Source organism: Lemur catta, chromosome 22 (assembly GCF_020740605.2).
Source record: "Lemur catta isolate mLemCat1 chromosome 22, mLemCat1.pri, whole genome shotgun sequence".
In the NCBI taxonomy this organism is placed as follows: domain Eukaryota; kingdom Metazoa; phylum Chordata; class Mammalia; order Primates; family Lemuridae; genus Lemur; species Lemur catta.
Window position 1 is genome coordinate 27,767,542 of NC_059149.1, and position 22,191 is coordinate 27,789,732.

Below are 22,191 nucleotides of genomic sequence, written 5' to 3' on the forward strand. Positions count from 1 at the left end.
GGTGGTAATAGAATTCATAGTAGTAGTTGTCTCTGGTGGGGTTATTGACTGAGAAGGGAATGAGGGACTTCTCTGTGGTGATGGAATATCCTTTATTTTGATCTGGGTGTGATGCATAGGTTGTGTAGTACATGTACATATATGTATTTAATATATGTGCACACACAGGTACACACATATATTAATATTTTCCTGTACCTTTCCTTCAAAACAATTATCATTTTTGTGATACTAATTTCCTTATTTATTTTTATTTATTTATTTTGAGTTTATCCCCTCTACTATGCTATAAACTCAAAGAGGACAGACGTCATGGCTTTTTATTTTGGGGATGCCTATTTACATAGTAGTCATGAATTATATATTTGTTAGAATGAATAAATGAATACATAAACAAACGAAGAAACAAATGAATTTTGGCACTTTGGGATGCTTTGTTCTTGCCTTGGAGGGAATAACATTACTCAGAATTGCACAGAATGGTCAGGAGTCGTGTTCATAAGCAGGTTTTTTTGTTTTTTGGAATCAATATATCATTTATTAAGCATCTACTATGTGTCAGGTCCTGTGTTTTGCAAATTTCTCATTTAAGCTTCACAACCATCCTTTGGGATACGTGTTTCTCCCACATTGGTGGGAGAAAGGGAGGGTGTACAGGGGTGGTTCAGGTGCCCCACTTCCTCTTTCTGTCCTGCCTTGACCCTCGAGTCTCTGAGCACCCTCCGAGGCCCTGGGAGGAAAGTATTAGACGCCCGTTCCCACGGCCTAGGGGTGGGGCAGGAGCTCCCCGCGGCAGTGCTGGGGCCTGTTCGTGCCCCTCCCCGCGGCCTAGCACAGCGCCCGGCACAGTGGCGGCTTGAAGAGTGAACGGAGGCATTGTGGTGAGATTAATGGCCGTCATTCAATGTTTCCATTCATACTTCCGTTCACAGTATTCAGCTTTCATAACCAGGTGTAGTTGTCAAGCCCCTTGAGGGCGGAACCATGGCGCAAGCTTCTGGCTTCATCTCCCCGCAGGGTTGCCCCAGGAAACGCTCATAGCCGTGTCCTCAGGGCTGCTCCACGCGGGACGCTGGGCAGCCTCTCCGGTTCCAGCAGCTCCCGGGACGGGAGGCGGCCGGCGAGCGCAGCGCAGGGGCAGGCGTCCCCGGTCCCCCGGGACGGAAGCTCTCGGACCGCACGTGACCTCACTGCTCCCACAATGCCTCCCGCGCATTTCCCAGGCACCCCTGCGGCGCCAGCCTGGCCTAGTCCGGCATTTGCCCAGGTCGCAGGGCCGGGCTTGAGCTGAGAAGGAGGATGACAATGGTGACAGTAGACAAAACGAAAAGCCTCACCTCGAGTTCCTGAAGGCGCTCGGCCATGTCGCCCAACTGCAACTTTCTGGGCGGCTGCGGGCGTATTGGCGCGGCCTGGAGCCGACGCGGGCCCCTGCCCGGGACACGCCGCCGGCCCCAGGGGGCTGGACTTCCCGGGGCCTGAAGTCGCCCCACGGGCCTGGAGCTTCAGCCCCGAGGGCGCGCAGGGGGCGACCTGGAGCGGCGGGAGGCTGCGCAGCCGCAGCCGAGCTCTGCGCCCCGGGAGCCGCAGGCCGCACGAGAGGGCGGGACAGATGCACCTCGTGCGCCGCTCCTCATGCACCGCAGCTGCCGGGCGCAGTGCGAGGAGGAGGGCGGAGGTACGTGGCGAGGAGTGGCCGCCTGGGCGAGCCTCCCGGGCAGCATGGATGTCCTTGAGGTGTCCTTGCACTGTGGTGGCCCCCGCGCCCCAGCCCTGCGCTGCCCTCGGCGACCTCGGCTCGGCCGTCAGTAGCAAGACCGGTTATAAATATTTATTATATATAATGCAAAGAAAGGTAAATGGGTTTACTGCTATTTTTATCGAGAAGTAAAGATTTCGATTTTTTTTTTTTTTATTAAACCGCTCCTCTCCAAGCAGCTCATCCTGCATGACTCTTTCAAAGGGTCGAGTACAGAGCACCTCTGGATCTTCACAAGTGTGTACGGTGTCTGTCACTCCCCCTTTCCAGGCAAGGACCCTGGAGTTCAGAGAGGCTACTGGAGTAGCTGGAGGTCCCAGAGTTGGTGCAATTAATATTCAAGCTTATATTATCTTTTGTAGGCTGGGTTTTGTTAACCTAAATAAGGAACAAAAACTCTCTAAAAGAAAGTGGTATTTATTTGGGAATAGGGCATTGCGTTGGGAATACAGTGTGTCAGGTGAGCTATGTGCACATTTGGGGAGGCAAGGGAGACAGAGATTTTTAAAGGAAAAATGAGGGGCATTACATAAGTTTTTGAGATAATTATCCTCGACTACCAGGATCAGTAATAAGGGTGGTACCTCTCTGAGACTGGACAGGCAATTGCTTGGGAGATGTCCCTACAGCAGTATTATTTTTGTGCAAGGTTGTGGTTTTTGCAGAGTCTGTTCTGATAGTTCTTGTTTTCAGGCATTTGTGCAAGAGAACCTTCCCTTCATGGCCTGCCCCAGCTCTGTTTTTGAGGGTTTTTAATACAAGTGACTCCATTTTTATTCTGGCGATTTCTACATTTTCTATGGCAGGTGAAGAGTAGAGAATTGGGTGCCGTCAGGTGGTAAGGTGAAGGGGACAGCAGGACCCCATCAAGGTTGAGGGCTCCCAGGTAGCGGTATCTTAACGGGGGGAGGGCATTCAGCATCTAGAGCAGGGGGAGAAAGAATGTTATTCTGGCAAAGAGGGCTGGGCTCTGACATGGAGTGTTTTAGGAAATGTGTAATTCTAAGAGATGGGAGGCTGTAGCTCTAGATGATAGCACGTCGAGATGGAGGGTGTTGGGAGTGGTTGCCCCACCCCTCCCAGTGTATCATCACTGACTTTGTTTAGAATTGCTGGTGCATTGTGGATGTGATTATTAAGATGATGTCATACGGATTAGGGCTGCATCAGGGCCCCCCAAAGCAATGACTGATATTCTTAGAGGAAGGCCACGTGAAGCCCAGAGACATGCAGAGAGGGATGAAGCTTGTGTGACCCTGGGGCTGAGATTGGAGTGATGTGGCTGTAAACCAAGGGATGCAAAAGATGGCCAGCGACCAGCAGAAGCGAGGAAGAGGCAGGAAAAGGATTCTTCCCTAGGACTTTCGGAGGGAGCCTGACCCAGATGATACCTTGATTTTGGACTTGTAGCTTTTAGAGCTCTGAGAGCACACATTTCTGTTATTTTCAGCCATCTAGTGTGTGGCAGTTTGGTCTGGCAGCCCCAGCAAACAAATACATAACCCATACCTTAAACTTCCAAGTTTGTTTCTGGAAAAATAATTTTATCACAAGGTGTGGGCTGGGGGCTGGGTCTGACTGGCACGTGTGATGCTTGTCCTGGTTTCTACCGTCAGCACTGTGCTGGCTTGGCTGTGTGCACACTGGGGGAGAGGTGGCCTCCTTTTTAGTGACTTTCCCTAAAGGTGGACACAAAAGTACTCCCCATTTTTTTTTTTTTTTTTTTAACATCCTGGAACTCAGCACCACTCTGGACCATTTAAGCCAGATGACACAGTGCCGAGAATATGACATACATCAGCTCCTACATCACCTCATTTACTGCCAGTGCAAGCATATGGGGAGGCAACAGCGAGAGTTCTCAGTGTCATTCAGATTTTGTGGTCTCAAGCCATCAACTCTGGGCATTTCAAGCATAAAGGCAGTGTGCCGGGAACATATCTGCACCTCACAGAACAGGCCTGGAATATGGCCATGACCCCAGGGAGCTCTGAAGGGCTGTGCTGCCACACTGGGGTCCTGGAGCAATCGCTGCGCTGGGAGAGACCGATGATACCCCAGTGGTACTCGTGGTGATGTTCACTCAAGTCACATTCCTGGGGACAGAGGTCTGATGTGCTAAGCTAAGCCTAAATCACAGGCCTTCCTCATGGCTTCCCTGGGAGGTGGAGAGTGAGGACTGGCACCTGTGGCTCTCTCAAAGACCCCCTCAGTGGGCCACAAGGTGAATACATCATGGCTCTTATGTGTGATCATTTAGAACTCATATTTGTTTCATGTGTGAGTGTTCAGCAAAAATAATTTCCAGTGTTTCAGTCCTCTCTGCACTCTGCTGAAGAGAACTGTGTCTATTCCGCACCTCAGTGTCAGAGTGGGAGCAGCACCTCCTTCAGCTCAGGGTGACATGGTCTTAGGAACCACAAGGATTAGGAATTTTAGCCTTTTTTGAGTTATGGACACTTTCGAAATCTGATGAAAGAATATTTCTTTTTTGGACGGGCATGGTGGCTCACGCCTGTAATCCTAGCACTCTGGGAGGCTGAGGCAGGAGGAAGCTTGAGCTCAGGAGTTTGAGGCTGCAGTGAGCTATGATGCCGCCACTGCACTCTAGCCTGGGCGACAGAGTGAGACTCTGTCTCAAAAAAAAAAAAAAAAAGAATATTTCTTTATCCCTTTATCCAGTTTTCTCTTTTATTTTCTATTTTTTATGTTAATTTTGTTGCCTTTATATTACTCCATGAATTTTGCACCACCGTCCTTTTTTTTTTTTTTTGGTAAGCGGCCGGGTTGAAATGAGCAAATACAGGTAGCCTGACACCACGGAACCATTGTAGATATAACCAGAAGGACTGGCTAAAGCATAGTGCCCTTGGAGGCTAGTCTTCTGGAGTCATGGTGATCTCTGGTTTTGTTTTTCACTGGAATTTGGGGGTTAGAGGTTCGGGGGCTCTGAGCAGGCAGGTCGTCTCTGCTGAGCCTCCAGGTACATCCTTGGAGAAGGGAGATCTTGTAACTCGGCTGTCATTTTCTTTCCTTAGCAAAGAATGACAAGGGCCTTCATGAAGATCTGTGGCCTCTGCCCCTCCGTCAACACTGGCATGGATGTGAGGAAGTGCTGCTGGAACAGCGCCACCCAGAGGGCAGCTGGATGTTTGGGTGTGGGTATGTACGGCCCGTTGCTTCACCACAGTGGGAGAGCAGTGATGTTTGGTGTGTGAGATCTTAGGGTGACATTGATCTTGATTCATTAAAGCCCCTGAGTACAGAGCCACAGATGCAAGTTAGCAACCAGGAGCCTTATAGCTTTAAGTCATAGGATGAGTTCTGAGGAGTTTGCCATTCCAGGGGTCTAGTTGGGTTCCCAACTCCACATTGGAACACAATCCAGCTAGATGCCTGTGCTTACCGGTTGAGAGGCGGTACAGCTCAACGGTAAAGACACGGGGTCAAGACTGGGTTCAAACCCAGTACTAACTCACTCTTACTTGTTATGTGACCTTGGAAAAGAGTGTTCATCTGCAAAATGGGAGGAATCATCGATTTTGTTGTGAAGATTAAGTGACTTAATGTATTTAAACCACTTAAAAGAGTGACTCGCACACCGTACGTAAGCTATTGTTTTTATGCTCAGACTGTGTCATCCCTTGGGCCTGTGAACTTGTTTTAATAGTTGACTTTGAATTTGAAACAGGAATTAGTGATTGGAGACGGGAGGGCAGAAAAAACAATAGGAGATGCATTTCACTGCTGTGTCCCCTTTACAAAATACTTCTGGAATTTTGCCAGTAAATTGTCAGAATCTGTCCCCCGTCCACTGTCCTTGGCTTGTTGGTGAGCTCTCGGGTCCTTCCACATAGATTGTGAGTTCAGTTCTTCCAGCCATTCATGTGTCATTTTAATTAGATCCAGGAGCTTTATTCGGCCCATGGATCTTTGGCTTGGGGGGGTGTAAAATTTTTAAACTTTTTACAACAAGACAAAATGTTATGGCAGAAAGCAACCCACTGCCATGCCGGATTACAACCAAAGAAACATCTGCCTTCAAGTTTACTGCAAGTACGAAATTCTACTCCATCATTCCCAAACAGACCATTTCCTAAAGGAAAACAAACAAACAAACAAACAAACCAACCAACCACAGAAAAGGAAAATCAGTCTTCACAAGGCTGAGAAGCATTCTGGGCCTGTCTGCTCCCTGGTGCATGGCCGGTTGTTGTGGGGTTTACCTCCTGAACATCATTCTCTCACCTCTTATCCCATCTCAGCGAGGTGGCTGAGTTTAGGGTCAACCAGAATGGTTTGGGGGGAAATAGGAATTTGGGTGGCTGCACAGTGGTGTGTGTGTCATGAAATTTACTCCCCTCTTTCAGGCTCTGGTGGAGCTTCAGGCCATAGCAACAGGTGAGCAGGGCGAGAGCTGGAGACCACTCACCTACATCCCTAACCTGCCCCCCCCACCATGTTGGTGTCCCCCTGCCGGGCTTATTCCCGTAGGGTTGTTAGGGGCCTCGGTCCTTGGGAAACCTGGCTGTCATGTCCAATTCCTTACCTACCGTCTTACCTGAAGGCAGTGAGATCACCAGGAAGAAGAGGAACCCGGGAAGATAGAGACCCATGGTGGTGGGGGAGGGCGCGGACCTGGAACTGTGGGGGTGGCTGCTGGGAGTCTCCTTTAGAGCTGGGCTGGGCTGGGTGGGGCTGGACACTGGCCTTGCTCTTTCAGGAGGGGCAGACTCGGGAGGTCACAGGCCTCTGCAGGGTTCGAGGAAGAAGAGTACTGGGCTGATCAGTGCTGCTGTAGCAGAGGGAGGCACCCAGCGAAGGCCAGAAGGTTTCCTACCTGCAGGACAGGACCAAAGACCAGGATCCTTGAGCCCAGGCCCGAACACTTTTCCCTCTCAATTCAAATTTCATTTGATACAAAAATGGCAGGAAAAGCATCTGCTTTGTGTCTCCTTTCCTCTGGAGTCCCACCAAGAGCACAGGAGCCCGGAGAAGTGATGTTATAAAACACTGGCTCAATTTAAGACTGAACAGGATATAAGTGAGAACTTCCTGCTGTGTTCCAAGAAACAGAGGGTCTCAAGGTCAGCTGTTGGTCTGACTGAGAGAGGTGCTCAGAAATAGAGGAAAAGAGACAGCTCCCGTTTCTGGTGGCCGATTTATTTACCTGGCTTGAGGCAGATGCTGCAAAAATGTTCCCAGAAAAGTTCACAGATGGACTTCTTCTTCCAAATGGCTGGCATGAAATGTTGGCTAGGATCTGGGGACTTTGAAGAGGCTCCCTTTTTGGAGTTGCTGGATTGGAACTCTCCTCTGGTCTCTCACAAGAGCCAGTTCAGTGCTGTGTGCAAGGTTGGATGCCCAGTGTCGGGGTGGAGCCAGGCAGTGCTTCCCTGCAGCTATAAAGACCCGGCTCTGTGGAAGGGTCATTAGGTCTGTCCCCCTTGGAGTAGTGATGGATGAGTGAGAGTGGAGAAGGCGCTAACTTTGGTTTTGTTCTGCCCCTTGAGGCAGGCTTGTACCCAAGTGGCCCATGGCTGTAGGAGTCTGAGTCCGTAATGTGGCATGAGCACAGTTTTGTTGGTTACGCTCCGTTGGCAGGCTCAGACCCTCAGATAGATTATTAAGCATCTCTGAGCCTCAGGTTCCTCTTCTCAAAAAGTGCATTGCAAGAGTTTTTTGAGGATGAAATGGGATAGAGCTTATAAAATGCTTTGCACTCATGTCAGTATACATTAGGGTACTCATTATTGTTATTAATATTAAATTCCACCACTATAGCTGTGTTCCTTTCTCCTTTATGGACCCTCCCCAAATACCTTGTTAGTGAAGGCAAAATATTGCTGAGAGAGTTTTATCCTGGGTTCCAGTGATGCTTACAGAGCTGAGGGCGCGTCTGGGTGGGAATGGGAGTGGGGCAGAGACAGTGGATTAGTGGAGTGGAAGTAGGTCAGTGCTGGGTGGGGGCTGGGGATTCCCTTACAGGAGACCCTGCGTGGGACAGATGGTCCTTTCCCATGAAGTTCAGATCTTATCCCAACCATCTGCCAACAGGCGTGGCACAGGCTCAGGCCGCCCCATCCGTTTAGAGTTGGAGAAATCGGGGCTCACAGAGAAAGGGTGCACGCCGTGGTGGTGGGTCAAGGATTCGGGTCTCTTGATTCTCGATTCAGAACTCTGTCCTCCTTATGTTCGATCACGTATTAAGGAATATGGGAAGCCTGAACCTAACATTTTCTAAATACATCTGCGCCCCCTCCTAGACAATTCTGGAAAAGCAGATCAGTATGTGGTCAGGACAGGCCCTTTCCTTCACGCCCACGTGTGTCCTTGTCAATGAGTCACTGACCTCACCTTGTGGCAGGTGCTTGTCCTGATGGTGCTGAGTCTGCCCCTCTCCTGCCTGAGGTCCTGTTGGGAAAAGTTGCCAGGGAACTAAAATCTGCTCCCTTTCCTCCCTTTGGTGTTGCTCTGTTGATGTTTTCTTCCTTTATCTTTAGTTTGCTAGACTTCTCATGCTCTTTCTAGTGCACATCTAGTGAATTACCGTGTTGGAGGAGGAGGACTCTTCTCTACCCTTTCAACAGTCATTCACCAGCCAGGAATTTCCTGAGTGCGGCGACTTCTCCGCTTGTTTTTCCTCATGTGCAAATTTATTTTTTTTGTGGCTTTTGCTTTTAAACTTTTAAAATAAATCCTTGCTAAAAGATGACATTTAATATGCATAAATAAAAACAAGCAAATCCTATCCATAGCTTAGCAATGTCACGTGATGCAAACACTGTCAATGCCACTCAGATCGAGACAACTGAACTTCTCCAGCACCAGAAGGCCTGGGTGTGCCCTGTGCAGCCACTCTGGCTTCCTCCCCATAAGGGAACCGCTGCTTTGACTTGGAGACTCCTCACACGGCTGCTCCATTTTATGGTTCCCCTTCTAAATTGATTAACACTTATGTGCACACATGGAAGTAGCATTCACTGGGTGTCGGGCAGGTGGCAGGGGGAGGAGGGGGGTATGTTCACACCTAATGGGTGCGGTGTGCACCATCTGGGGGATGGACATGTTTCAAGCTCTGACTTGGGCGGGGCAAAGGCAATATATGTAACCTAAACATTTGTACTCATGTAATATTGTGAAAAAAAAAAGTAGTAATAAGTTTTGAAATCAGGAAAAAAATACATCTAATCCATATTCAATTATTGTTTACACAAGCCCAAAAAATTACTTGACAGTATAGTTTAATTTGCCAGATTTTGGCCTACATAGAAATGGCAGCACAAATGCATTATTGGTGGCTGGCTTCCCTTCCTTCATGCTGTTCTTAAGATGTATCTGTATTTTTCTGAGTAGCATTTGTTAGATTTTATTGCAGTGTGTGGATTACTTTATGTATTTATTACTGTTGACAAGTATTTGAGTTTTTTTTTTCTTAGTAATTACCAGGAGTGCTGCTGTGGATATTCTTGTACTTACTTTCTGTGCACATGGGCAGAAGACAGGTATGTTCTGCAGGGTAGATACCTCAGAATGAAATAACTAAGTCACAGGGCGTGCATAACTTCAATTTATCGAAATGCCAGACTGTGTACCCACATGGTTTTGCTAATTTGCATAGTCATCAGCAATGTTTAAGAATCTTTGGTTACTCCACGTTCTTGGCACTGCCTGGTGTTGTCAGACCTATAAACTTCAGAAATTTGGTAGTTATTCAGTGGTAGCTGTTGACCCAGATAAATGACTTAGGCAAAAGTCTCAATCCATGGAGGTTTATTAAGCCAAGATTTTGAGGATGCACCCAGGAAAAACATGAACCGCAGACAAGCTGTGGCTGGTTTTCTGAAGGGGAAGTTGGAACCTTCAGCAATTTAAAGGTAGCAGAGGGAAGGAAAAAGGTGGGGTGTGGGAGGGTGATGAGGTAGCAGGTACAATCTTCTGAGGCCCAAGAAATCTGCATTTTATGTAAAATAAGGGCGTGAAGAAAACATCAGTTATGTAGATGTCCCTGGGTAGGTGGAAGAATGTCTGATCCTGTCTTGTCTCCAGCTCTGTTACCTGTAAGATAAACGTGTCATTCATCATTAGTGTGGGATCCAACAGGCCTTAGTTTTAGGTGCTGGACACAGGGGCAACTTGCATCAGCAGGGACTTTCCTTAATGAGTGACCTATGGGGCCAGCTCTTCGCAGGCGCCTGAGCTTTTACCTTTTCTTTTGCACAAGGAGTTGGGGGGGGTGGCCCTGAGACTTTGATTTTCTATTTACATATCTCATTGCAGATTAATTTGAGGTCTCTGATTAAAAATAAGGTGGAGTATCTTTTTATGTATTTATTGGTCATTTGTATTTCCTCTTTTGGTAATTGCCTAGTCAGGTTTTTAGCCCTTTTTTTTTCCTATTGGCCTGTCCATCAAAAATAGCTCGCAGATGTTCCTTACAGTTTCCTTATACAAGCCCTTTGCTAGTTCTACGTGCAGCAAATATCTTCTCCCACGGTGTCCTGCCATCCGACTTTCTTAATGTATCTGTGGTGGCCTCAATGATGTCCACATCCCCATCCGCAGAACCTGTGAGTGTGTTACCTGACATGACAAAAGAGACTTAAATTAAGGATCTGGAGATGTGGAGATTGGCCTTGATGATCTGAGTGATGTGATTACAAAGGTCCTTGTAAGAGGAGGGCAGGAGGGAAGGAGGGTGACAATGGAGCAGGGGTGAGAGTGGAGGGGAGGGAGCAGAGGTAATAAGAGAAAGAGAGATTTGAAGAGGCTACACCACTGGCTTTGAAGATGGAGGACTGCGGGCAGCCTTTGGCAGGTGCGACAAGCAGGGAAATGGATTTTTTTCCCTACTGCCTCCAGAATACAGCTCTGCTGACCCGTGGTGGATTTCCAACCTCCAGAACTGTAAGATAATAAGTACATCTTAAGCCACTAGATATCTGGTAATTTGTTACAGCAGGAATAGGAAACTAACACAGTATCTTTCCATTAACATGTGTTCTCTTAATTGTCTGGGCCTTGCTTATGAATCTTTCCCTACTCCCAGGTTAGGAAACTATTTCCTATGTTATTTTTCTTTATTCATTATTATTATTTTTTGCCTTTCACATTTAGCTTTAATGACCTGTGATGATTTTTGTGTATGGTATAAAGCAGGGATTCTATTGAATCTTTTTCCATATGGAAATGCCATTGTTTCAACACCAAAAATTACTGAAAAATGTGTTGCTTCTCCACCGTCTTGATGTGCCACCTTTGTCTTAAACGGAGGCTCCATGTATGTGTGAGTCTCATGCTGGGAACCTTAGTCTGTCCCATTGCTCTGTTTGTCTCTATGTGCACTAATGCCACACCATAACTGCTATAGCTCGATCCTGGGTTTAACACGCTTTTAAATAAGATGTGTCTATCCATCTGTCTCTCTGTCTCATCTATTTATCCTATCTATATCAATATTCTATCAATCAGTCATCATCATTATTAAGTTAAATCCATACTTTACTCAGGTTTCCTTATGTTTTACCTAGTGTCCTCTTTCTGTTCCAGGGTCCCATCCAGTGTATCTCACAGTTAGCTGTCACGTATCTTTCGGTTCCTCTTGGCTGTGACAGTTTCTCAGATTTTCTCTGCTTTCGATGACTTTGACCCTTTTGCGGAGTGCTGGTCCTTTATGTTCTAGGGTGCCCTCTGTTGGAATTTGGTGTTTCTCTCGTGAGTAGACTGGGGTTATGGGTTTGGGGAGGAAGCGCCATTTCCGTCCTACACTGTTAAGGGTACCTGCTGTGGGTGTGAGTTATCCCTGGTGATCTGAGGTCCTGTTTGTCAGGTTTCTCCACCGCGAAGTTCCTCTCCCACTCCCTTCCACATTGTCGTCTTCATAGGCTCAGCACAGCCCACGTTTAAGGAGTGGGGACTTATGCTCCCCGTCCTGGAGGGTGGAGTAGCTACATAAATTGTTTGAAATTCCTCTGCGTGGAGCTTTGTCTCTTTGCTCCCATTAATCAATCAATTCACTTGGATCAGTATGGGCTCATGGATAATTATTTTATACTTCGAGTTCTCATCCAATACTGCTCTATTTATTTTGTTGCTCAAATGATTCCAGCTTTAACCATTGGGAAGTCTTTTTTTTTTTTTTTTTTTTTTTTTTAAATTTTTCAGCACCCTGCCACACCGTCAGGAAAGTCTTTCAGTTGGCTCTTGTGTTATACTCTTAGTAGTTTTTTTTTTTAAAGCCTTTTCTTACTTTCTGGCACTATAAAATGCTCTAGGCTCATCTTATATATTTCTGTCCTAAGGATCCCAGTTCCTTTCAGTGGAGACTGGCGTTAGAAGACAAGGTCTGGGCACCAGGTGTGCTCCTTGCTAGTGGGGTGTCATTTCTTTTAGACCTTAGCCGACAGAGAAGGAAAATATATGTGCGTATGCTAACCATACAGATGCCCATATCGGTAATGTTTTCTACATGTCAACGTCTGTACCCATACTAAGATAAACATGAGTTCGTATGGGTATCTCCAAGTTTAATTTATTGTCACTTCGGTCATCCTAGCCTCCTCCCATTGCTTATCCGTAAATCCCCACCCTAAGAGCAAGAAACCTAGCTCCCACCACCTGCAATCCACTTACTGAATTGTTCAGTTCCAATATACAATTTTTAATTTTCTGAGGAACCTCAAGACTGTTTTCCCTAATGGCTGAGGTGTGACGAGAGATGTATAAAAAAGAACAGGAGGAATTTGGCAAGCTACTGTTTTCCTGATGCACAAGGTCTTTTTTTTTTTTCTTCAAAAAGACTTGCAGAACGTGAGCCCCTCTGCCAACTTCCTTCCTTCTCCAGCACTCCCTTAGCCTCCTCTTCCCAGGCCCTGATGGAATAAATGAAAATCTACTTCTTCTAGCAGACGCACAGCTTTTTAATTGGAAAAATGTCAGATAGGAGTCAAATATGGATGCTCAAAAAATATCCTTCCCAGGAGTATTTTCTGGGGGTCCTGCCTTGCTGAGGCTCCCCAAGGGACTCCAGTGATTGCTTAGTAATGTGTCTCTCTTTCAACAACAGAATCACTGTGCTGTTAGCCTTGATTCTTCTCTTTTGTGACGTATACCCTGCTGAATGCCTGCCTTCATGGACTGCATGGTGTTTGGTATACTCATGTTATAATGAACACATTACCCAAAATAAAGCTGGAGAGATTTTGTTTCCTAGAGGCCAGTGAAAATCCCTGGGATCTATTCCCTCATCCCATTAATCCCAGAAGATACCAGTGGGCACAAAGGGCTCCCATGCCTTAGCATCCCTGGTTAATCTCAGGGGCTTAGGAGACTGGGAGTGGAGAGGGGTAATGTCAGGGGCTCTGGCCAGGAGCTCCAACTTTCATAACAGAGCATAGTGACGTGACGCAGGTGGCTTCAGGATGACTCACTGCCTTTTCCCAGGCAGCCCTATACCCAGACTTCTCCTAGAGAATAGTCAGCTTGAAGAGTTCAGCCCCGGGGAAGGTCTAGCACACATTCCCAAGGCCCTGCTTATCTTATTCTTATCCCATTAGCTGGCATCACTGAAGTAAAAAGGCAGAGCAGAGTCAGTGCAAGGAGGTAGCTTCTCATGTCTGATGTGGGGATCCCAGAGCCTAGAATTTCCAGGAGGTGATAGGGGCACCTCCCTCACTGAGCTGGGGTGGGTGATTGGGGCTGTAGTGTCGTTTCGTTCTGCCGTGTATAGCTGATGGGAGAACCCAGGAATGTCAGAGGGTGAGAGTAAAAGTGATTTCCTATATTGCTTCCTGCTCCTTAAAAACTGGGAAACTTCAGCCCAGAGGAGTAAAGGGCCTGAGCACACTCCTTGGTTGCTGACAAAGCTGCTCTGACTTCTGGTCCTGCTGAGGACTGATCCAGAACTCCCCACTCTTTCACAGTGTTCCTCTAACCATGTACTTGGATAGGACTCAGAGTGAGGGTTAAGACTATTATGTCAGTCTCTATGAGACCTTACAGGCTGTGAGAAGTGACTTCAGACCAAAACCCAAGCCCAGACCCAAGAGGGAAGAATCCAGCTGGTCACACATAACAAATATTCAGGCACAAGATCAATAAAGAAATCACTCTTTGTACTTGGGAAAGTTCAGAGAGGGAAATAAGGTCTGGTTGTCCCAAGTGATCAAGAAATACACCTGCCTGGAAGGGGCTGTGTAACCAGGTGAATCAGTTTATTACCCTTGGTGAGATTTGATTGTGTTCAGGGTCTTAGGACATTCTGTGAGAGGAGATGGTTTGGAACCAATCTGCAGGCACACACAGCGCATGGGAAAGTTCAGAGAGGGAAATAAGGTCTGTTGTCCCAAGTGATCAAGAAATACACCTGCCTGGAAGGGGCTGTGTAACCAGGTGAATCAGTTTATTACCCTTGGTGAGATTTGATTGTGTTCAGGGTCTTAGGACATTCTGTGAAAGGAGATGGCTTGGAACCAATCTGCAGGCACACACAGCGCAGAAAGACCTCAGCCCCTGCTTTCAAGATTGAAGGCCCTGGTGCCACTGGGACTGTGCCCAGAAGTCCTCAGGGCTGGTTTGCGTTCTTCCTTGGCTTCTGCCACATTGTCTATGGGATGTGATCATTCCTTTGGGCATTTCAGTATCTTCCCTGTACTCAAATTTCTTACCACAATTGTAACAAGCAAGGCTGTCCTTACCTCCATGGAATCCTGGGGATGACTGAGGGCTGCATAGGACAATTCCGCAATGCTGGTTACAAATCTGGCATGTGACAAATATTTAGCCTTATTTGTACCTGTGAGCAGATCGTCAACTCCCTCTTCCCCTGCACAGCCCTAGGGAAGGTCTAGGATACATTCCCAAGGCCCTGCTTATCTTAAACTTATCCCTTTAGCCGGAATCACTAAAGTCAGAAGGCAGAGCAGAGTCAGTGCAAGGAGGTAGCCTCTCATGTCTGATGAGGGGATCCCAGAACCTAACATTTCCAGGAGGTGATGGGGACACCTCTCTCACTGAGCTGGGGTGGGTGATTGGGGCTGCAGTATCGCTTCATTCTGCCCTATAGAGCTGATGGGAGAACCCAGGGAAGTTAGTTATCTGCAATAAGTAAGACACAGACCCAAAGGCTAGGATCACTATGGATGTGGGGGAGAGGTCCAGAGATCAGGAGAAGGGCAGGAGATTTAGTTCAGTTCACTGTGACCAACGTTTGTGGCACACTACTTTATGGTAGACCCTGTGCTGGTTCCAGGGATGTAGAGAATAGAGAAGATTCTTTCTCTCACAGTCGCCTGGAGCAGAGAGAGGCTGTAAGTCTATAATTTTAATGCAAAGAGGTAAGAACTAGGATAGTTTTGTGTACAGGATTCTGTGGAGCACCAAACTGAGCTTTGGAGAAAGCAGGAAAAGATTCCTGGAGATGACGCTCCAGGGTAGAATCTTTAAGGGTAAGTAGGAGTTATCTAGAAGTCGGGAAAAGAGGGATCACAGGGATATTCAGTGGATCCACAGAAGCAAAGGCACAGAGGCACAGACATCACTGAAACATTCTTATGTTAGCTTGTTTGTAGCAAGGGAACTTTGTGGAGCCCCTTACACCCTGTTAGGGGATAGAAATAGTTTGAGTATTCTATACTCGTAATTACATTGGCAAAGGTCTGGCTAGAGAATAATGTTTTTTTTTATTAATATGAGTTTGAAGTCCACATATCCTACATTGATCTTCCTTGGTTTGTGTTATAGTTAATTTTGAGGCTTATCTGGTAGATAGAGTACATTTCCATATATTTTGTCATTCTTAAAGACAGAGGGCTCTTCACCGTGTCCAACAATTTGTTGGTCATAGAGTGCTGTGGAATTCAGATGGTCTCCTCCCCGGCTGAAATGATCTAAGTATTTCCTGAAAAAGAATTCAAGTAATTATCTTAAAGAAGCTCAATGAGATGCAAGAAAACAGAGCTACACAACTAAAAAATGGATGAACAAAGTGAGAGGTTTACTAAAGAAATAGAAATCATAAAAAACAAACAAACAAACAAACATCCTGGAACCAAATAATACAATAATAGGACTGAAAAATTCAGTAGAGAGCTTCGATAGCAGACCCAATCATTCAAAAGAAAAAATTAGCAAACTCAAAACCAAGTCATTTGAAATTAGCCATTTAGGCTGGGTGCAGTGGCTCATGCCTGTAATCTTAGTACTCTGGGAGGCTGAGGCAGGAGGATCACTTGCGCTCAGGAGTTCAAGACCAGCCTGAACAAGAGTGAGACCCTGTCTCTACTAAAAATAGAAAAAATTAGCTGGGCATGTTTGTGTGTCCCTGTAGTCCCAGCTACTCAAGAGGCTGAGGCAAGAGGATTGCTGGAGCCCAGGAGTTTGACGTTGCTGTGAGCTAGGTTGACACTATGGCACTCTAGCCCATGCAACAGAGTGAGACTGTCTTAAAAAAAAAAAAAAGAAAGAAAGAAAGAAAAGGAATTAGCCATTTAAAGAGGAAAAAAGAAGAGTGAAGAGAGTGCAGGGAACCTATAGGCCACCACTGAGTGTATGAACATACAAATTGTAGAAGTCTCAGAAGAAGAAAAAGGGGCAGAAAACTTATTTAAAGAAATACTGACTGTAAACTTCACAAATTCTGGGCAGGATGTGGATATCCAATTTACTGAAGTTCAAGGATTCTAGGCTCCTAGCAAGATCAACCCAAAGAAGATTTCTCTGGGGCACATTATACTCAAATTGTCAAAAGTCAAAGACAAAGATAATTTTGAAAGCAACAAGAGAAAAGAAACTCATTAAAAACAAAGGAATCCCCAAAGACCATTCCTACCTCTCATTTGATGACTAAAAGACAAGCTTATCAAAAATAATAATGACTACAGAAATTTGTTAAAAGATAGGCAATATAAAAAGATGTAGATTGAGACAGCCAAAAGTCAAAATATGGAGGGTAGGTGGAGTTAAAGTGTAGAGTTTTTTAGTTTTTCATTTGTTTGTTTCTGTTTTTTGTGGTAAAAAATAAGTTGTCATCTGTTTAAAATAACTTGTTATATCTGTAAGACGTTTTTTGTAAGCCTCATGGTAACCAAAGGCAAAAACCTATAATAGATACACTAAAAATAAAAAGTAACAAATCAAAACATATAACCAAAGAAAGTTACTTAACCACAAACGGAAAAAGAAAGAAGGAAAAAAGGAAGGAAGGAAAGAAGGAAGGAAGGAAGAAAGGATGGAAGGAGTTAGAAAACAACCAAAATAAGTAACAAAATGGCAGTAGTAAGTCCGTGCCTATTAATAACAACATGGAGTGTAAATGGACTCAATTCTCCAATTAAAAGACATAGAGTGGCTGAATGGGTGAATAAAACAAGAACCAAATGTATGTTGCCTACAAGAAACCCACTTTACCTATAAAGACATATATATATATATATATATATATATAGAGAGAGAGAGAGAGAGAGAGAGAGAGAGAGAGAGAGAGAGAGAGAGACTGAAAATGAAGAGATGGAAAAAGATATTCCATGCAAATGGAGACCAAAAAAGAACAGGAGTAGCCATATTTATATAAAATAAAATAGAATAAAATTGACTACAAGTCAAAGAATTTGAAAAGAGATGAAAAATGTTACCATAGAATAATAAAGCGGTCAAATTAGCAAGATGATATAACAATCATAAATATACATACATTCAACACTGAAGCACCCAAATATATAAAGCAAATATTAATAGATCTAAAGGGAGAGCCAGACTGGTATATAATAATAGTAAGTGACTTCCACATCCCACTCTCAGTAATGGACAGAGCATCCAGGACAGGAAAACAACAAGAAAACATAAGAGTTAAACTATACACTAGGCCAAATGGACCTAGCTGACATTTACAGAACATTTTACCCAACTGCCACAGAATACACATTCTTCTCACCAGCACATGGAACATTCTCCAGAATAGACCATATTTTAGGCCCCAAAGGAAGTCTCAACAAATTCAAAAAAGTCAAAATCATATCAAGTACCTTTTCTGAAGACAATGGAATAAAATTAGAAATATATAAAAAGAAGAACCTTGGAAACTACACACTTAGAAATTAAACAACGTGTTCCTGAATGATCAGTGGGTCAATGAAAAAATTTAGAAACAAATTAAAAATACAAACCTGGAAGGATAATGCAAAAAAGGAAAAATATAGAGCAATATCATTATATTATTTAAGTAACTGCAAATAACTTTCTGTTAAGGACTTTAGTATAGTCCTTTTCTTTTTAAAACTAAGCTGGAATTATTTAAGTCAATTTTTAATGCCATTCTGAAAGTATACATATATAGAAAATTAGTATTGAAAACCCTTTGTCAACTATTTCAGGCAGTCTTATACTCCTCCGTACACTTATATGTGTTTGTTAAATGGGCGAACAATGAGGATGCAAAGGCACCTACACAGCATCCTACCAGGGCCTAGATTAGGGCTGTTACGCATTGTGAATTCAGTTGCTAGCACACAAGTGGCACCCAGGAAGTGCGCCTTAATGGTGAGATGCCATGTCCAAACAGAGCTGTCGCTGATTGGACAGCTCAGTGGAGCAAGCAGATGTTCTTGTTCTGAAAGGTTCACTGGCCATGCAGCTCCCCATCTCTCCAAAGCTACATAGGGAATGCCTCGCCCTTGCGTCTCAGCTGCGTCTTTGCTTGTGGGTATGGCCATGAGGAGCGTGCTCTTGGTCCTTGTGGTCCTTGTCTTGCTCTTCTGTGTTCCACCAGGTAAAACAGAAGCCCCTCCCTGTAGAGTTAGGAACAGCGAAGGGAGAGGGGGTGTGAGAATAAAGCAGGGCTTGGACAATGGAAGCTGAAAGAGGGAGGAACGTGAGCAGAAGTGGACACTCTGGGCTGTTCTAGGGAATGGAGAAAAGATGCTAAGGACACACAATAGAAGATGGCTTCTTCCCAGAAGAAACCGGTTCTAGATTTTGGTCTGTGGAGTCTGTGAAAGTTGACAGGAAGGTTGGCAGAAGTGGGGCAGAGCAAAAAGATGATACCTTTAGAGGACGCGGAGGACTTGGGCTGAGAGGGAGGCTGTTCCTTGAGGATTCTTAGAACTTGCCTTCCCGAGTTGGCCACCCACGTTATTTTTCACTCATTTAGAAGCCAAGGCAGATATTATGCTAAGCAGAATCCACAAACAGGGCTCATTGCTGAGATGTATTAAATTAACTTATAGCATAATGATATCCTATGGATAATGAGTTTGAGGGGTCAGAATTGATGTTCTCTGGACAGAAAGAAGCAACTTGGTAACACAGAGAAGTGTCCATTTAAGTCACTAAAGTAGAGGTTCTCAAAATTGCTTGTGGTTTTCTGGGGTCTGCAGAAAGCTCCCACCCTTTGCTTCAAACCTTCATATTTAAAATGTATCACTCAAGGGCCTGGTATGAAGGATTTAAGACAGATACAGATGAAGATCATGTCGAGACTATTGCTGCTGTCCTGGCTGGCAGGACCTCTGGGTGTTTTGCACTGTCTCCACACTGGACTCCTCTGCTCCCAGACAGGAGCCCCAGAGCTAGCAAGCACATGGCAGGAAAGGTTGCTTTCTAATGGCCCTTGGTCATACCACATTGATTATTTTCATGCATTGATTATTTTCACACCACAAAGGCCCAACCCATGGTCTCATGGGGGCAATGGGGTGGAGACGGTGATAGGCTTAGCATGCAAGGGTGGATGATCAGTGGGTGACTCGGGGACATCCATCACCTCTTGAACCACCTTCCTTCTCCCCCGCCCCCACCTTTTGGTGTCCAGAGGCACCCAGGTTTTAAGGTCTAGGAAAATCACTAGCAAGAGATCTAGGTCTATGTTTCAGGTATTTCAAACCATTTCATACTCGTTATCCCATGGGATGCTCTTTAAGTACTCTGCAATTAAGCACCTGACAAAAAGTCATGCAGAATGTTATTGGGAGAATACGGGGCTAGAACCGTAGGCTTCTGAAATTCCAGTTCGGTGATCTTTTCTTTTCCTTCATGCTGGTGCTTTGATAATCACAAGCTACCTTGAATAGCTATCCCAGACCCTGCATGTCTCCTGATGTGGGCCTCTGCAGATTCCTGGGACTCCTCCAGTGTCTGAATGTTCTTTCTATAGCAAATAGTTCCAAGCTGAATCTGTTGTGCCCCAGTAATGGCACATAGTTGATGAGTGATTTGTGTAATCGTGGATTCATGTCATGGCTTATAATAAAGCCTCTGGAAAATAAGGTAAGAGCAGGTGAAAAGGGACCTTCTAGCCATAAAATGTCTTGGCTATCTTAGGTCATGTCCAATTTGCCATTGAAAAATTAAGAGTATAGCTTTAAGTCTCATTTCTCCCTGGCAACGTGACACTGCAGGACACTAACTGTGCATTTTCCTCTGTTTCCGTTGGCAGTTAGAAGTGGACCCAATATATACATAAGAAGAATCTTTGCTTCATGTTGGTGATTGCAAGGTTATTGCCGGAAAAAGTGTTCGAAAGGAGAAGAGTATCATATTTTGTGTGATACCTCATATGTGTGCTGCATAGATAAAAAGCATCTACCGACACTGGTTGGGAAATAGCTGTGACTATCTGAAATCTCCTGCTGTTTTCTCTTTATTGCCTCTCCTATGGAAGTGCTCTCCTAATTAAACTCCTTGTGTTCAGTGTTCTGTCTTCTTATTAATTTATTACTCATCCAGAGTCTCAAGAACTTTTTTGAAGTGTAGCATACAATTAGAAAAAATGTACAAATCCCAACTGAGCATCTTGATGCATTGCACAAATCTAATGCACCTGTATAAGCAGCAAGTGGATCAGGAAGAGAAAATTACAACATCCTGGACACTACCAGTCACTATGCCACACAGGATAATCCCTAGCCCAATTTTTTTTTATTTCAATATATTTAGGTGGTACAAGTGGTTTTCTGTTACATATATGTATTGTATGGTGGTGAAGTCTGGCCTTTTAGTGTACACACAACCCGAATAGCATACATTGTACTCAATAGGTAGTTCTGCATCCCTTACCCCCTCACCATCTCCCCTTCTGAGTGTCCAGTGTCCTTTATACCACTCTGTAGGACCATGCGTGCCCATAGCTTAGCTCCCACTTATATGTGATGATACTTATTGGTTTTTTGTTCCTGAGTTATTTCACTTAGGATAATGGTCTCCAGTTCCATCCAAGGTGCTGCAAAAGACATTATTCTATTCTTTTTTATGGCCAAGTAGTTTTCCATGGTGTGTGTGTGTGTGTGTGTGTGTGTGTGTCTATCACATTTTCTTTATCCACTCTTCACTTGATGGGTCCTTAGGTTGACTCTTTATCTTTGCAGTTGTGAATTGTCTTAGCCCGACTTTTAATAGGAAAGTTCTGGCATCTGTTTTTGAACTTGATATAAGTGGAATCATAAAGTAGGTATTTCTTCATGTCTGGCTTCTTCTACTCTGCATTATTTTAGTGATATTTATTCATCTGTTTCATTTAATTGTCGTTTGTAATTCTCAGTGGTATACTGTGTTACATGGGGGAAGATATCACAACTTATTTGAATATTCTAGTGATCATAGCTGTAGTTTCCAGTGTTGGGCTCTTGTAAACAGTGCTATGGTGAACATTCTTGTACATGTTTTTTTTTTTTGAAGCATATAGGTAGGTATTTCTGTGGGTATATACCTAGGAGTGAAATTGCTAGGTCACAGACTATGCATATATTCAGTTTTATTAGATAAATTGTCTAATTTATCTAGACAGTTGTCCTCCAAACTGGTTGTACCAGTTTATACTCCCAGCTACAGTGCTGAGGGTTCTTGTTGCTTTACCTCCTCATCGAAAACTAGTGTTTTCTGCCTTTTTCCCCCCATTCTAGGGAATATATAAAGATGAACTGTGGTGGTTTAATTTGTGCTTTACTGATGACTAATGTGGCTGAGCACCTTTTCAGAGATGTCCATTGGCCACTTAGCTACCCTTATTTGTGATATGCCTGCTTGAGACTTTCATCCATTTTTCTATCGGGTTGTCTAATTTTGTCTACTTGGGAACCTACTAAGGAATACTTATTATTTGACATTGAAAACAATGAAAGAAAAGTCACATTAAAAATATTTAAGTTGAAATGTTGAGTATGTTACAGTTTACACTGCGTGGTTAAAGAAATTTTGTACTGTTTTGTGTGACCAGGCCATAAACATGTTTCTATTCTTATGTATTATTAAAATTTCTCATCATAAGCAAGGTAAAATATTTAAGATAATAAAGATTCAGCCCCTTTCTTCTTTTGAATAGGTTTCAGGAAGAATAAGGCAGGGAGAGAGAAGCACTGCTCCCAATATGACAAGAAGAAGAAGAATAGATTTGCTTTTGATTGGCACACTCCTGGGAAGTGACGCCATCAAAGTTTGGAGCTTTA

At 44.6% G+C, this 22,191-nt stretch overlaps 2 protein-coding genes across 2 annotated transcripts; one reads left to right on the plus strand and one right to left on the minus strand.

The window, feature by feature from the left end:
* Positions 1-5,673: 5,673 nt before the first annotated feature.
* On the minus strand, positions 5,674-6,375 carry DEFB136 (defensin beta 136). The gene is made up of 2 exons (XM_045535382.1): positions 6,321-6,375; positions 5,674-5,855 (listed from the first exon to the last, which is right to left on the minus strand). Exons 1-2 carry the CDS (start codon positions 6,373-6,375, stop codon positions 5,674-5,676), a joined length of 237 nt encoding a protein of 78 aa, XP_045391338.1.
* Positions 6,376-18,457: 12,082 nt separating this feature from the next.
* On the plus strand, positions 18,458-20,356 carry DEFB135 (defensin beta 135). Its single transcript, XM_045535610.1, is given in 2 exon segments — positions 18,458-18,521; positions 20,187-20,356. Coding segments are annotated over 2 exon segments (234 nt in total).
* Positions 20,357-22,191: the final 1,835 nt, after the last annotated feature.

Excerpts from the sequence above, each read along its gene's own strand:
- DEFB136 (XM_045535382.1), bottom strand. The coding sequence starts at position 6,375 with ATGGGTCTCTATCTTCCCGGGTTCCTCTTCTTCCTGGTGATCTCACTG. Across the intron at positions 5,856-6,320 it reads GGTGATCTCACTGCCTTCAG|GAAATGGTCTGTTTGGGAAT; the intron begins GTAAGACGGTAG and ends GTTTTCCTTTAG.